Here is a 13,856-nt window from a genome sequence, read left to right as displayed (position 1 = left end):
AGACCCAGTCGCCACAGGATGAAAATGAAATGAACGATCTGACCTCCTCAGGTTTTACTGCAGCCCCGACCTTGGGGGTTGCTGACTCCAGGACCTTTGAGCCATTTGAAGACCACAGTGTCAGAGAAACCCTTGTGCCAGCCCAAACGTTTCTGCAAGGACACAGTGACACCCGGCAGCTAGTGAGCAATTTAAGCACACAAGCCCACCCGCGGGTGAGACAGGGTTCACAGGAGGATGCTCAGACGGTGCGGAAAGAACGCGTGCTAGACAGAGACCCTGCAAACTTTGGAAATCCTGAGAATCGCAGGCAGGGCCAGGTATCTTCCACCCTGCTAGACGCTGCCCTGGAGGTGATGAGCAATGTCACCGCCTGGAAGCATCCCAAGGAAACCACGCGATTGGACGAGGCTGCCACCACGGTCGCCATGCTGGCACCCACCCAGAGAAGCCCTGCTCCATCAGCGCCGACCACTCACCCTTCTCGAAGGAGACCCCAGGGCAAGAAGCGGGTGCGCACGCACCGATTACGACAGCGGCAGAAACAACCCCCGCCCACGACGTTGGCCCCAGTGGAGACTTTTTCTACTCCACCCACTCGAGTACCAGAAGGGGCGGTTCCAAAGCAGGGGGACAGCTTGCCGGTCCCCACGCCTTGGCTGGAGAGCACTGTCCATACCCCTCCGCAGCTGGACGCGCAGAGGCCCTCGGAGCCCGTACCCAAGGAGCCCCCGCGCAAGAAGCACGGGAAGCGGCCGAACAAACATCGCTACGTGACAGCGACTGCGAGCCCCACGGCGTCTGTGTCCCCAACCAGCCCTTTCCCAGAAAATAAAGGCGTTCCTACCCCCACTTCACAAGCTGTGCTTCCAGCGACAACCGTTTCTCTCCCAACTGTAGACCTGCCTAGAGGATCGAGAGTGGAAGGTGACAGTACAACCCGCGTAGAAATCCGCTTCTCCCCAGATCAGCTGCAGGAGGCAAGTCCACTCACCCACGAGCCTGTACCCCCTGGAAAAGAAGTGGAGAATCTTGGTGTCGCCAACATCGATGACTATAAAACGGGCAGTCCGCTCCCTGGCGAGTCAGTGGGTCACACGGTGTCACCGTTGGGAGCCACAGTCTCCAGCGGGGGCGAATTTAAAGAAGCATCTAAACCTTCTGGCTTCCCAGGAACCCCAGGCTGGAACCCCCCAGGGGCAGCCCAGCCTGAAGAGCTCCTGACCGACCGACCTGCTCCAGGATCTTCGGAAGCTGTTACGGACTCACCCTTCTTCCAAGAGGGGGAGGGCCCAGGGTTTCCTTCAGAGTTTGCACCTTCGGTTGCCGTGTCTACAATGTTGCAGCCGGAAGAATGGGTTCCTTCGCCGACGCTCCCGGGCCTCAAAGTCGAAGCGTCTTCAAGTCCAGCGGAAACCAGCATCAGTGATCAGAGCGATCACGCAGCCCGTCCAGCTACCCTCCGTCCTGAAGGTGGACCTCAGCCTCGGATCTCTCCACCTGTCCCCGTGCGGGAGCCTGCCTCCCCCCTCCCGCCCACCACCACTCTCGCGTCCCTGGCACACACCACGGCACAGCCCGCGCCTCTTACATCTAAAACATCGCCAGCATCAAGCACGTCCAAAGAAAACCTTCTCTCCGGCGATGGGAGGACCCCAGAGACCACAACGCCGTCGGTGAAGAAGCAGGGAACGCAGCCTACGGGGAAACCAGATCGGGTATCCACACCCTCTCCCGTCCTGGACAAATGGAATGTCACCCCTAAGCCAGTGTCCGGAAAGGAAGCCCCGGATGGCAGAACCGAAAGCCTTCTTCCCCGGCTCCCGGAGAGCCGCCAGGAGGCTGGCAGAGCCCAGGTTTTCCAGCCACCCCCCCGAGTCCCCACCAAACCGGTCTCATCAAGAGAGACGGTGAGGCCACCGCAGACCACACAAAGCTCCCTGAGATACTTTGTAACTTTCCAGCCCCCTCGTCACACGACCAACAGACCGGAAACGACGGCGCATCCGTCCAGGGTTCCGCTGACGAATGAACGCTTCACGACGCCCACGTTACCAGGTCCGACCTCTCCTGTGGTTCCGCTGCACGGGTCCAAACCCAGCGCTCCCGGTACCACCACCCGAGGCCCGCACCGAGCCCACGGCAGCTCCACATCGCCAGGCGATAACCACCTCCCGGACCTAAGAGCCCCCGCTGGCAAGCTGCCCCATCCCAGAGCCCCTCCTGCCAGTGGGAGGCTCCCTTTCTTCCTCAACAGAACCCTCTCTTTCCCACCGTTGGGAGCTACCCCCAAGCCCCCGACACCCGCCTCGCCTGCACTGGTGACGAGAGACCAAAAAGTCAACCCAGGTCCCTCCCATAGGATTCATTCCCAGAGCATCGCTCAGGTGGACCTCGGTCCTCCGGCGCCTCCGCTGTTGCCCGCTCCCCGGACCACAGCGCCCCCGTCCACGAACGTCCGGAACCTTCCTGCGGTCTTCTCCACCCGGAGCTCCGTCCCTTCCCTGACGCCTTCCGCCCAGCCCTCCAGAAGCGTCCATCACAGCAGCCTCAAGCTCTTCTCTGCTGCAGGACCACCCGCATCCAAATTCTGGACCCTGGGGGAGAAGCCCCACATCGTCACCAAGTCTCCTCCCTCTGTGACTGTCACCGCGGAGACAGACGTTGTGTTCCCTTGTGAGGCAACAGGCCAACCCCAGCCTTTTGTGACCTGGACAAAGGTGTCCACAGGTAGGGCATTTACCCAGCTACCTTTTTTTTTTTTTTTAAGGTGGCACCTGTGGCACATGGACGTTCTCGGGCAAGGGGGTGAATAGGAGCTGCACCTGCAGGTGTATGCCACAGCCACAGCAACGCCAGATCCGAGCTGCATGTGTGACCTGTGCCACAGCTCGTGGCAACGTCGGATTCTTAACCCACTGAGCGAGGCCAGGGATTGAACCTGAGTCCTCATGGGTGCTAGTTGGGTCCTTAACCCACTGAGCCACAACGGGAACTCCCCATCTGCTTTTTCGCCAGCACTTCTGTAGGGAGGGGTTGCTTGAGTCTATGACCTTGCGTAGAACCAGAGCGTCTGGGGAAAGGACAGATGAAGAGGAGGGGAGGGGACATTTGAGACTCAGTTAACAGGTGTATTCTCTTTACAGGGACAGGAATTAAGGAACTACAATGGGTGTGACTTTTTTTTTTTTTTTAAACTTTTTAGGGCCAAACCTGCAGCATATGGACCTTCCCGGGCTAGGGGTCAAGTCAGAGCTGCAGCTGCAGGTCTACACCACAGCCACGGCAATACCATGGAGATAGCAGCTTCTCAGCTTTTACTGTCATCCGTCACCTGGAAGCCATTTCACCATAAGGGGCGTTCTCGTTGTGGCAGCAGGTTAAGAATCCAACATAGTGTCTGCGAGGTTGTGGGTTCAATCCCTGGCCTCGCTCAGTGGGTTAAGAATCCGACGTTGCCACGAGCTGAGGCACAGGTCACAGACATAACTCAGATCCTGTGTTGCCGTGGCTGCAGCATAAGCCTCAGCTGCAGCTCCAATTTGACCCCTAACCCGGGAACTTCCATATGGTGCAGGTGTGACTGTAAAAAGAAAAAAACAAACAAACAAAAAAGCCCATGATGGATGCAAGGACCCAGGAACCCAGCAGTGTGGGAGAGGAAAAAAAGAATGAAACTCTGGGTTTTCTTGGGCTTTCCAGGTTTTTAACTATAGGATTTGCTATTTATTATTCAGGTGTGGGTGAGACCAATAGATTAGGAAACGACTGTATTGATGACAGTTGGTCACTCCCTGTCCCCAAGAGGGGGACACACCATGCCATGCAGGGTTATATAGGGCAGCTCCAGGCTGGGTCAGGAGGCAGAGGGAGGAGGAGGGAACAGGTGAGGCAGGGGAGCAGGCTTACGGGGGACTGGTGTGACATATTCCAGCCGGTCCTGGGGTGCAGGGCTGTCCTTGTTGCTGGCACCTGGCCCTGGGGTGGGGGGACGAGGGCAGGTGCATGGTGGCCCAAAGTAGGGGAGCCCCACTGAGGAGGTGAGGGGCTCTGCCTGGCATTTGAAGGGCGAGTCCTTAGCCCTCTCTAGGAACTGGCCACCCCTAGGAGGTCAGCAAGACCCCAAGAGGACGAAGCATTGGAAACCCTTGATTTATACAGACCCTGCCTGGGGCAGAGCCCAGAAAGGGTGGGCTTTGACACATGGGGCATGTAGTGAGGAGGGAGGAAAAGGGGCACCTGCCCCTGACTGTGGTAGTGGGGTGAAGGCCCCCCGGCAGAGAATGGCCGGCTCCATCTAGCCGCCAGGAGCCTGGCTGGGCACAGAGGGAGGTGACTGCAAGCCTGGGACGTTCCTGTAGTCAAGCTGGGGACCTCAGCAGCACAACCCCCATGCAGTGAGGTGAGGGCTGAGCAAAGGCAGACTGCCTCTTTAGGAACTCAACCAAGAGGCCACCTGGGGGGGAGGCTTGGGGCTCAGGATGGCTTCCAGAATCCTCCACGAAACCTGTCCAAGCTGCCCATGGCTTGAAGATGGCATCTGCCTTGATTTGGGGATCAGTGTAGGAGTTAAGAACGATATTGGAGGAATTTTAAAATAATAGTAATAATAAATTTTAAAGAATGTATTGGAGGGATTGAGGTGGGGCCTTTGCCGTCACTGTTTGGACCTAAAGAGAATTCGAGGAGCTCGCTGGTGGCTCAGCAGGTTACAGAGCCAGTGTGATCACTGCTGTGGCTCAGGTCACTGCTGTGGTGTGAGTTTGAGCCCTAGCTCTGGGGCTTCTGCATGCTGCAGGTGCAGCCAGAAAAAAAAAAAAAAAGAGGGGAATTAAATTAATTAACTAATAATCCTCATTGGGCCCTTTTGAAGTGGTATTTTTATGTTGAACTCGATGGACTTTATTTTATTCTATTGTTATTAGAATATAGTTGATTTACAGCATTGTGTCAATTTTCATGGTACAGCAAAGTGACCCAGTCAAACACACACACACACACACGTATATATGCACATTCTTTTTCTCATACTATCTTCCATCATGTTCTATCCCAAGATATTTATCCTTTTTTTTTTGTCTTTTTAGGGCCACACACGTGGCATATGGAGGTTCCCAGGCTAGGGGTCTAATCAGAGCTGTAGCTGCCAGGCTACACCACAGCCACAGCAATGCCAGATCTGAGCCACGTCTGTGACCTACACCACAACTCACGGCAACGCCAGATCCTTAACCCACTGAGACTGGCCAGGGATAGAACCCGCAACCTCATGGTTCCTAGTCCGATTCGTTTCTGCTGTGCTACGAGGGGAACTCCCTTTGTCTTTTTTTCTTTTTTTGTCTTTGATATTTATATATAAATGAACTATACTGGAATACATATATATATATATATATGCATTCTTCTCATTTATGTATGTAAATCAAGTATATTCTAATAAATACACACACACATTTTTTCTCATAGTATTTTCCATCATGTTCTATCCCAAGAGATTGGATATACTTCTCTGTGCAGTGCATATACACAATGGAATATTACTCAGCCATAAAAAAGAACAAAATAATGCCATTTGCAGCTACATGGATGCAGCTAGACATTCTCATACTAAGGGAAGTCCGTCAGAAAGAGAAAGACGAATACCATATGAGATCCACTTCTGTGTGGCATCTACAATAGGACACTTGGGAGTTCCCGCTGCCATGAGCTGTGGTGTAGGTCACAGACACAGCTCGGATCTGGTGTGGCTGTGGCGTAGGCGTAGGCGGGTGGCTACAGCTCCATTTCCACCCCTAGCCTGGGAACTTCCATGTGCCCCGGGTGCAGCCCTAAAAAGCAAAATAAGTAAATAAAACAGGACGCTTGTTTTTCTTTATTTCCAGGCGCTCTCATGACCCCAAACACCAGAGTGCAGCGGTTTGAAGTCCTGAAGAATGGCACTTTCGTCATCCGAAACGTGCAGGTGCAGGACGGGGGCCAGTACATGTGCACCGCCAAAAACCTGCACGGAGCCGACAGGATGGTGGTCCTGCTGACCGTGGCCGTGCAGCAGCCCCAGATCCTGGCGTCCCACTACGAGGATGTCACCGTCTACCTGGGGGATACCATTGCCATGGAGTGCCTGGCCAAGGGGACCCCCGCCCCCCAGATCTCCTGGATTTTCCCCGACAGGAGGGTGTGGCAGGCCGTGTCCCCCGTGGAAGGCAGGATCACGCTGCACGAAAACCGGACCCTGTCCATCAAAGAGGCGTCCTTCTCGGACAGAGGCGTGTACAAGTGCGTGGCCAGCAACGCAGCGGGCGCGGACAGCCTGGCCATCCGCCTGCACGTGGCGGCCCTGCCCCCGGTCATCCAGCAGGAGAAGCTGGAGAACATCTCGGTGCCGCCCGGGCTCAGCATCCACATCCACTGCACCGCCAAGGCGGCGCCGCTGCCCAGCGTGCGCTGGGTGCTGTGGGACGGGACGCAGATCCGCCCCTCCCAGTTCCTCCACGGCAACCTCTTCGTCTTCCCCAACGGCACCCTCTACATCCGCAACCTGGCGCCCAAGGACAGCGGGCGCTACGAGTGCGTGGCCGCCAACCTGGTGGGCTCGGCGCGGAGGGCGGTGCAGCTCTCGGTGATGCGCGCGGCCGCCAACGCGCGCATCACCGGCACGTCGCCGCAGAGAACCGACGTCCGCTATGGGGGGACCCTCCGGCTGGACTGCAGCGCCTCGGGGGACCCCTGGCCGCGCATCCTCTGGAGACTCCCTTCCAAGAGGATGATCGACGCGCTTTTCAGGTACGTGGCGCTCCGGCCTCGCCATCGGTCTTGGCTCCTGGGCCCGCTTCCCCTCTGGGCGCTGGGCGACAGTCTGCAGGATTCTCGGGCAGGAGAAGGAATGACTCTGTTGCTGCCTGTAGGTGCTGGAGGTGGGGACACGAGCATGTCTCTTTTCTTTCCTTCCTCCCTCCCTCGCTCCCCTCCTTCTTCTTTTTGGGGTCATACCTGTGGCATATGGAGGTTCCCAGGCTAGGGGTCTAATCGGAGCTGTAGCTGCCAGCCTACGCCAGAGCCACAGCAACGCAGGATCCCAGCCGCGTCTGCGACCTACACCACAGCTCATGGCAACGCCGGATCGTTAACCCACTGAGCAAGGGCAGGGATCAAACCTGCAACCTCTTGGTTCCTAGTCGGATTCGTTAACCACTGAGCCACGACGGGAACTCCAATAGCTTTTTTTTTAGTGATCATATTTTTAACTGTACTTGGGGGGTGGGTGCTGTGCCCTGACAGGCAGAAATTCCTAGGCCAGGGATCCCGCCTGTGCCACAGCAGCAACTCAAGCCACAGCAGTGACGACACCGGATCCTTAACTCACTGAGCCACCAGGGAACTCTTTTTAACTGTATTTTAAATAATTAGATAAAACAATTTAATTTGCCTTCTCTTTCTGTTCAGTCTCCACAAAACACCTAGACGCCTCAGGTCTTATATGGAAACAGTATTCGCAATAGATGGAACATAGGTAAAACAGAAAATTTAGGAGTTCCCATTGTGGCTCAGTGGTAAGGAACCTGACTAATATCCATGAGGTTGCAGGTTTGATCCCTGGCCTCGCTCATCAGGTTAAGGATCTGGCGTTGTCATGAGCCGTGGTGTAGATCACAGATAAAGCTCAGATCTGGCATTGCTGTGGCTGTGGTGTAGACTGGCAGCTGTAGCTCCAATTGGATCCCTAGCCTGGGAACCTCCATATGCTGTGGGTGTAGCCCTAAAAAGAAAAGAAAAAAAAAAAAGCAAAATAAATAAATGAACACATAATGGCATCAGGAAGGTAGAATATTTGGAATTCTAAAAGTTCATTTTGGCTATGATAAAAGTGCCTCTGCTCCCCTGCCTTCTGTTCCCAGAGGTATGAATCTCCAGCTCTCGGTCTCAACCAAGGGCAATTTTGTCCTCAGGGGACATTTAGCAGTTTTCGGAGACAGTTTTGGTTGCTGTGACTTAGGGAGTGGGGAGGGGGCGCTCCTGCCCTGTTGTGGACGGAGACCTGGGATGCTGCTCAACCCCCCACAGTGCACAAGAGCCCCCCGTCAGAGCCCTCCAGCCGCAGTGGCAGTAGCATGATGCTGAGAAACGCCGTCTTAGCATGGAGACTTTCTGCCAGTTATCCATCTACATCATCTGTCATCTATTTATATCTATCGTCGCCTATGTGATATCTATCATTTATCTATGTAGTATTTTCCATCTATCTGTTACCTATTCTGCGTATCTATTTCTGCTTTTTTTTTTTTTTGACTTTTCAAGGCCACACTCACGGCATATGGAGGCTCCCAGGCTAGGGGTCCAATCACAGCTGTAGCTGCCAGCCTACGCCACAGCCACAGCAATGCCAGATCTGAGCCGCATCTGTGACCTACACCACAGCTCACGGCAGTGCCAGATCTTTAACACACTGAGCGAAGCCAGGGATCGAACCTGCATCTTCTTGGATGCTCGTCAGATTGGTTTCCCCTGAGCCACGACAGGAACTCCCATTCTATGTACCTCTATATCATCTATCATTTGTCCTTCTATCATTTATCTATCATCTCTTCTATGTAGCGATATATCATCTATCTGTCTATCCATCATCATCTGTCTATCTGTCGGTCTATCTATCTATCTATGGAAGCGGTTCTCAGCCAGACAGTCCGCTTCTGCAGGAAGCGCTCCTCAGTGTCTGCAGATATTTTCAGTTGTCATAACTAGTGAGGAAAGGGCGCTACTGACTCTGTGGCTGAGAGCAGTGATGCTACTCCGACCCACTGTGCACAGGACGGCCAACGACAGAGCCATCCACCCCTCAGAGCAGTAACCAAAACCCCCGGGGCTAAAGCCAGTGTCACCTGTTCGTGTTTCGCGATGCAGAGGAGGGGGGCAATGACTGGAACGCCCCTGGCCCCTGGTGCATCTTCAGCCTCCAGCCCCAGGAGCTCAGGCAGGAATGCACCTCAGTGTGTGTTTCAACCCCAGAGAGCCTCCAAATGACTGCCCCGGGTTCCGCCCGGTGGCGGCTCGTCTGCTCGGGCTCTTCCCAAGGCAGGAACAGGGCGAGGGCGCTTTCTCCCAGCCCGTGCTTTAGACGGCCGGGCGGTGCCTCAATCTGGCACAATCCATCCAGAATACCACGTACCCAGTTTTTCCCCCGGAACGTCTTCCAGCTGAGCAGATTCCTGCTGTGGAGAGAAGGGTTTTCCGTTGACATTGGCAGGGCTGAGCCTGTGCTGAATGAACCCTGAAGTCAAAGAATGCAGTTCCAGTAGGAATGGGGGCCGTGCTAGGAGCATGTCGCTATAAATCAACCAGCACGGTCGCCCAGCCTGCACGGTTCCTAGATTCTGACTAATTGCATTCTTCGTAAAGTGTAATTAAACCAGCCATGTGAGTTTAATAAAAGAGCAGGCTCTCTGCCCTGCCTGCATATTGGGACAGTTGAAAATCAGAGTTACTGGACTTCCACATCTATCTATGTGTGGATGTGTAGGCTCGGGTTTTTTTTCGGAGTTGCAAAATGTTTGCAGGCACCTGCTGCTGTACCCATTTCTGGATTCGGACTCCAAGTCTGATTCAGATATCTTTGTCTGCTCCACTCCCATCCAGTGACCCCCTAACACATCTTGACTCTCTGGGTGACACCACCATTTCAAGGGGTCCTTGTTACTCGCTGTTCTGGTGAAGAACAAGCAGGTCATCAGGTTGAATGCCATCATAGGCAGACACTTTTGTGTCTTTGTTTAATCGATAACACAGTTCCAACAGGCTACTAGAATGTCACAGTGGGAGGGAAATATTTATGGGTCAGATCCAAGTGCCCCTTGCAGCTGCCACTATTACAAGTTATAGGTAAGGAGTTCCTGTCGTGGCGTAGTGGAAATGAATCTGACTAGGAACCATGAGGTTCCAGGTTTGATCCCACTCACTCACTAGGTTACGGATCCCGTGTGGTGTAGGTCACAGCTGTGTCTCAGATCCTGCATTGCTGTAGCTGTGGTATAGGCTGCAGCTGCAGCTCCGATTAGATCCCTCGCCTGGGAACCTCCATATGCCACAGGTGCGGCCCTAAAAAAACAAAAGACAAAAAAAAAAAAAAAAAAGAAGTTACAGGTAATTGAGGTTTTCCTTCTGCATCCTTCTTTTCCTTTTTATTTATTTATGTATTTATTTTGGTCTTTTTTTAGGGCCGCATCCAAGGCGTATGGAGCTTCCCAGGAGAGGGGATGAATCGGAGCTGTAGCCACCAGCCTACACCACAGCCACAGCAGCACGGGATCCCAGCTACTTCCGGGACCTACAGCACAGCTCATGGCAATGCCGGCTCCTTAACACACACAGCGAGGCCAGGGATCGAACCCACATCCTCACAGACACGATGCTGGGTTCTTAACCTGTTGAGCCACAACGGGACTTCCAGCATGTGACATTTTGAGTGGTGGCCCTGTGCGCTGATAGTTTTCAGAACCACCAGCAGTTTTCTTTTGGTGATCAGCAGGCTGACCTCTTGTTCCTTCTCTTCCCCCACATCCCATCAGCTTTGACACCAGGATGAAGGTCTTTGCCAATGGGACCCTGCTGGTGAAATCTGTCACCGACAAGGACGCAGGCGATTACCTGTGCATCGCCCGGAATAAGGTAGGGGACGACTTCGTCATGCTGCAGGTCAACGTGGTCATGAGACCAGCCAAGATCGAGCACAAAGAGGAGAATGACCACAGGGTCTTCTACGGGGGCGACCTCAAGGTCGACTGCGTGGCCACCGGGCTTCCCAACCCCGAGATCTCCTGGAGCCTCCCCGACGGGAGCCTGGTCAACTCCTTCATGCAGTCCGATGACGGCGGCGGGCGCGCCAAGCGCTACGTGGTTTTCAACAATGGGACGCTCTACTTTAACGAGGTCGGAATGCGCGAGGAGGGGGACTACACCTGCGTGGCCGAAAACCAGGTTGGCAAGGATGAGATGACCGTGCACGTGAAGGTGGTGACCGAGCCCCCCGCCATCCGCAACAAGACGTACTCCGTGGTCCAGGTCCCCTACGGGGATGTGGTCACCGTGGCCTGTGAGGCCAAAGGGGAGCCCACACCCAGGGTGACGTGGCTCTCGCCCACCAACCGGCTGATCCCCGCCTCCTCGGAGAAGTACCAGATATATCCAGATGGCACGCTGCTGATCCAGAAAGCCCAGCGCTCGGACAGCGGCAACTACACCTGTGTGGTCAGGAACAGTGCGGGAGAGGACCGGAAGATGGTCTGGATCCTCGTCCATGTGCAGGCGCCCAGGATCAACGGGAACCCCGACGCCATCACCACGGTGCGGGAGATCGCCCCGGTAGGCAGTCGGAAACTCATTGACTGCCAAGCAGAAGGCACCCCCATGCCGAGGGTCTTGTGGGCTTTCCCTGAGGGTGTGGTCCTACCCGCCCCTTACCATGGCAACCGGATCACCATCCATGGCAACGGGACCCTGGACATCCGGCGTCTGCGGAAGAGTGATTCAGTCCAGCTGGTGTGTATCGGGCGCAATGAAGGTGGGGAGGCCAGGCTGATTGTCCAGCTTACTGTCCTGGAACCCGTGGAAAAGCCCATCTTCCACGACCCAGTCAGCGAGAAGATCACCGCCATGGCCGGACACACCATCAGTCTCAACTGCTCTGCAGCCGGGACCCCGACGCCCACCCTGCTCTGGGTCCTCCCCAACCGGACAGAGCTCCGGAGCGGCCAGCAGCTGCAGCGGTTCTACCACAAGGGCGACGGCAAGCTCCACATCAGTGACCTTTCATCCGTGGACGCGGGGGCTTACCGCTGCGTGGCCAGGAACTCGGCGGGCTACACAGAGAGGCTGGTCTCCCTGAAGGTGGGGCTGAAGCCTGAGACCAGCAACCGGTACCACAACCTCATCAGCATCATCAACGGAGAGACCCTGCACCTGCCCTGCGCACCCCCGGGGGGCCGGCAGGTGCGGTCCTCTTGGACGCTGCCCAATGGCCTGGTTTTAGAGGGCCCCCAGGCCCGGGGACGCTTCACCCTGTGGGAGAACGGCACCCTCACCGTGCGGGACGCCTCGGTGTTTGACAGGGGGACCTACGTGTGCAAGGCAGACACGGAGTATGGCCCCTCGGTCGCGAATGTTCCAGTGATTGTGATCGCCTACCCTCCCCGCATCACCAGCGAGCCCACGCCCGTCATCTACACTCGGCCTGGGAACATGGTGAAGCTTAACTGTATGGTCATGGCCATTCCCAAAGCCGAGATAACATGGGAGCTGCCGGATAAGTCCCTTCTGATGGCAGGAACCCAGCCCCGTCTCTACGGGCACAGGTTCCTCCACCCACAGGGATCGTTAACCATCCAGCAGGCCACCCAGAGGGATGCCGGCTTCTACAAGTGCTCTGCGAAAAACATCCTGGGCAGTGACTCCAAAACAACGTACATCCACGTCTACTGAGACGCCAGGCGGAGAACACAGACTCTGTGGTGCTTGCTTAGGGAGTTGGAACCAAGCCTCCTTTGGAAGGAAAGCTGGGGCTGGAGAGTTGGAGCTTTACAAGGATTCGTCCTAAGAGGTGGTGGCTCTCCTTCTTGGCTTTCAGGCTTGCCTTGACCTTGACCTAAGCTTGTTGAGGAAAGGAAGCAAGACAGACACTGGAGGGAGGGGTCAGCCTCTCTGGTGTGTGTGTGTGTGTATGTGGTGGAGGGGTGTTGGGGGGAGACTTTTTTTCATGTTTACAAAACACCATATGCTCTTGCCTTGTCTTTCACCAGACTTGAGCACAAACCAAAATTTCTGGGTTGGCCTCAACCACCCTGACACCTGAAGGAGTATCTGGATGGTGTCCAAGGCATATTTGCCAAAAATAAGCTGTACACATGCACAGTGCCTTCCTGCCACACCCCCCGACACACACACACACTGGTTAACCTGTCACAGTTTTCACATGATAGAATGTTCTAGAATGAGTCCCCATCTTTCCGTTATTCCCTCTGTCACTTCACCACGCCAGCTTGCCACCTTCCCCCCACCCCCAACCAAGGGCTGAGAACCAAAGTGATTGATTTTATTTTATTTTGTTCACATACAAGTTTGATACAGCACAGCTCCCATTTTATAGGGAAGATTACGTTCTCCCTGGAATTCACTTTTTTATATAATGTTTTATTATATATATATTTTTTCTTTCTAGTCAGACAGTGAGAGTAGAAAGAGAAAGACATCCTTTCTGTCTCTTTTAAAAGAATAAATTATTGGTCTTTGCAAGACTTGGATACATTAGGGCAGGCGTGGAAATGTAATTAAAAAAATACTTTCTTCCCCAACTTCCTTCCAATCCATTAAGCACTATTATATTACCTTTCCCAGGAACCCACCAGTGGGGGAGGCTTAGATATTGGATTTCTTTGTCTTATCCCATGGGAGCTGTGGTGGGGGAGATGACAGGAAAGGAAGAAGAGAGCTAAGTCGTGACCCCACAGAATAAATCCGTAATCTTCCTGAGAAACCCAGAAATATCTCCCTTCCTGTCACACTGTGTCCATAGAAAGATCTGTTATTTCCATGACTGCTTTACTGTATTTTTAAGGTCAACACAATGTACATTTGATAATAAAATAATATTTTCCAAAGAACTAGGCAGTGCTGACAGTGATATGTTTAACGGCAGAAGTGCTTCCAGTGAATTTGGGTTATCAGATTGGTTGTGGGAGTTCCCACTGTGGCTCAGTGGTAATGAACCTGGCTCATGTCCATGAGGATGTGGGTTCAATCCCTGGCCTCACTCAGTTGGTTAAGGATACAGCATTGCTGTGAGCTGTGGTGTAGTCACAGACATGGCTTAG

The 13,856-nt window shown here is 54.2% G+C and overlaps 1 protein-coding gene across 1 annotated transcript; it reads left to right on the top strand.

Annotated features, from left to right (window-relative positions):
* On the top strand, positions 7-13,646 carry LOC110257935 (matrix-remodeling-associated protein 5-like). The gene is made up of 3 exons (XM_021080944.1): positions 7-2,730; positions 5,883-6,783; positions 10,560-13,646. The coding sequence occupies exons 1-3, from the start codon at positions 30-32 to the stop codon at positions 12,466-12,468; spliced, it is 5,511 nt and encodes a 1,836-aa protein (XP_020936603.1). The 5' UTR covers positions 7-29; the 3' UTR covers positions 12,469-13,646.

This window comes from Sus scrofa, chromosome Y (assembly GCF_000003025.6).
Source record: "Sus scrofa isolate TJ Tabasco breed Duroc chromosome Y, Sscrofa11.1, whole genome shotgun sequence".
Taxonomy (NCBI): domain Eukaryota; kingdom Metazoa; phylum Chordata; class Mammalia; order Artiodactyla; family Suidae; genus Sus; species Sus scrofa.
This window is presented reverse-complemented; position numbering and strand designations above follow the sequence as displayed.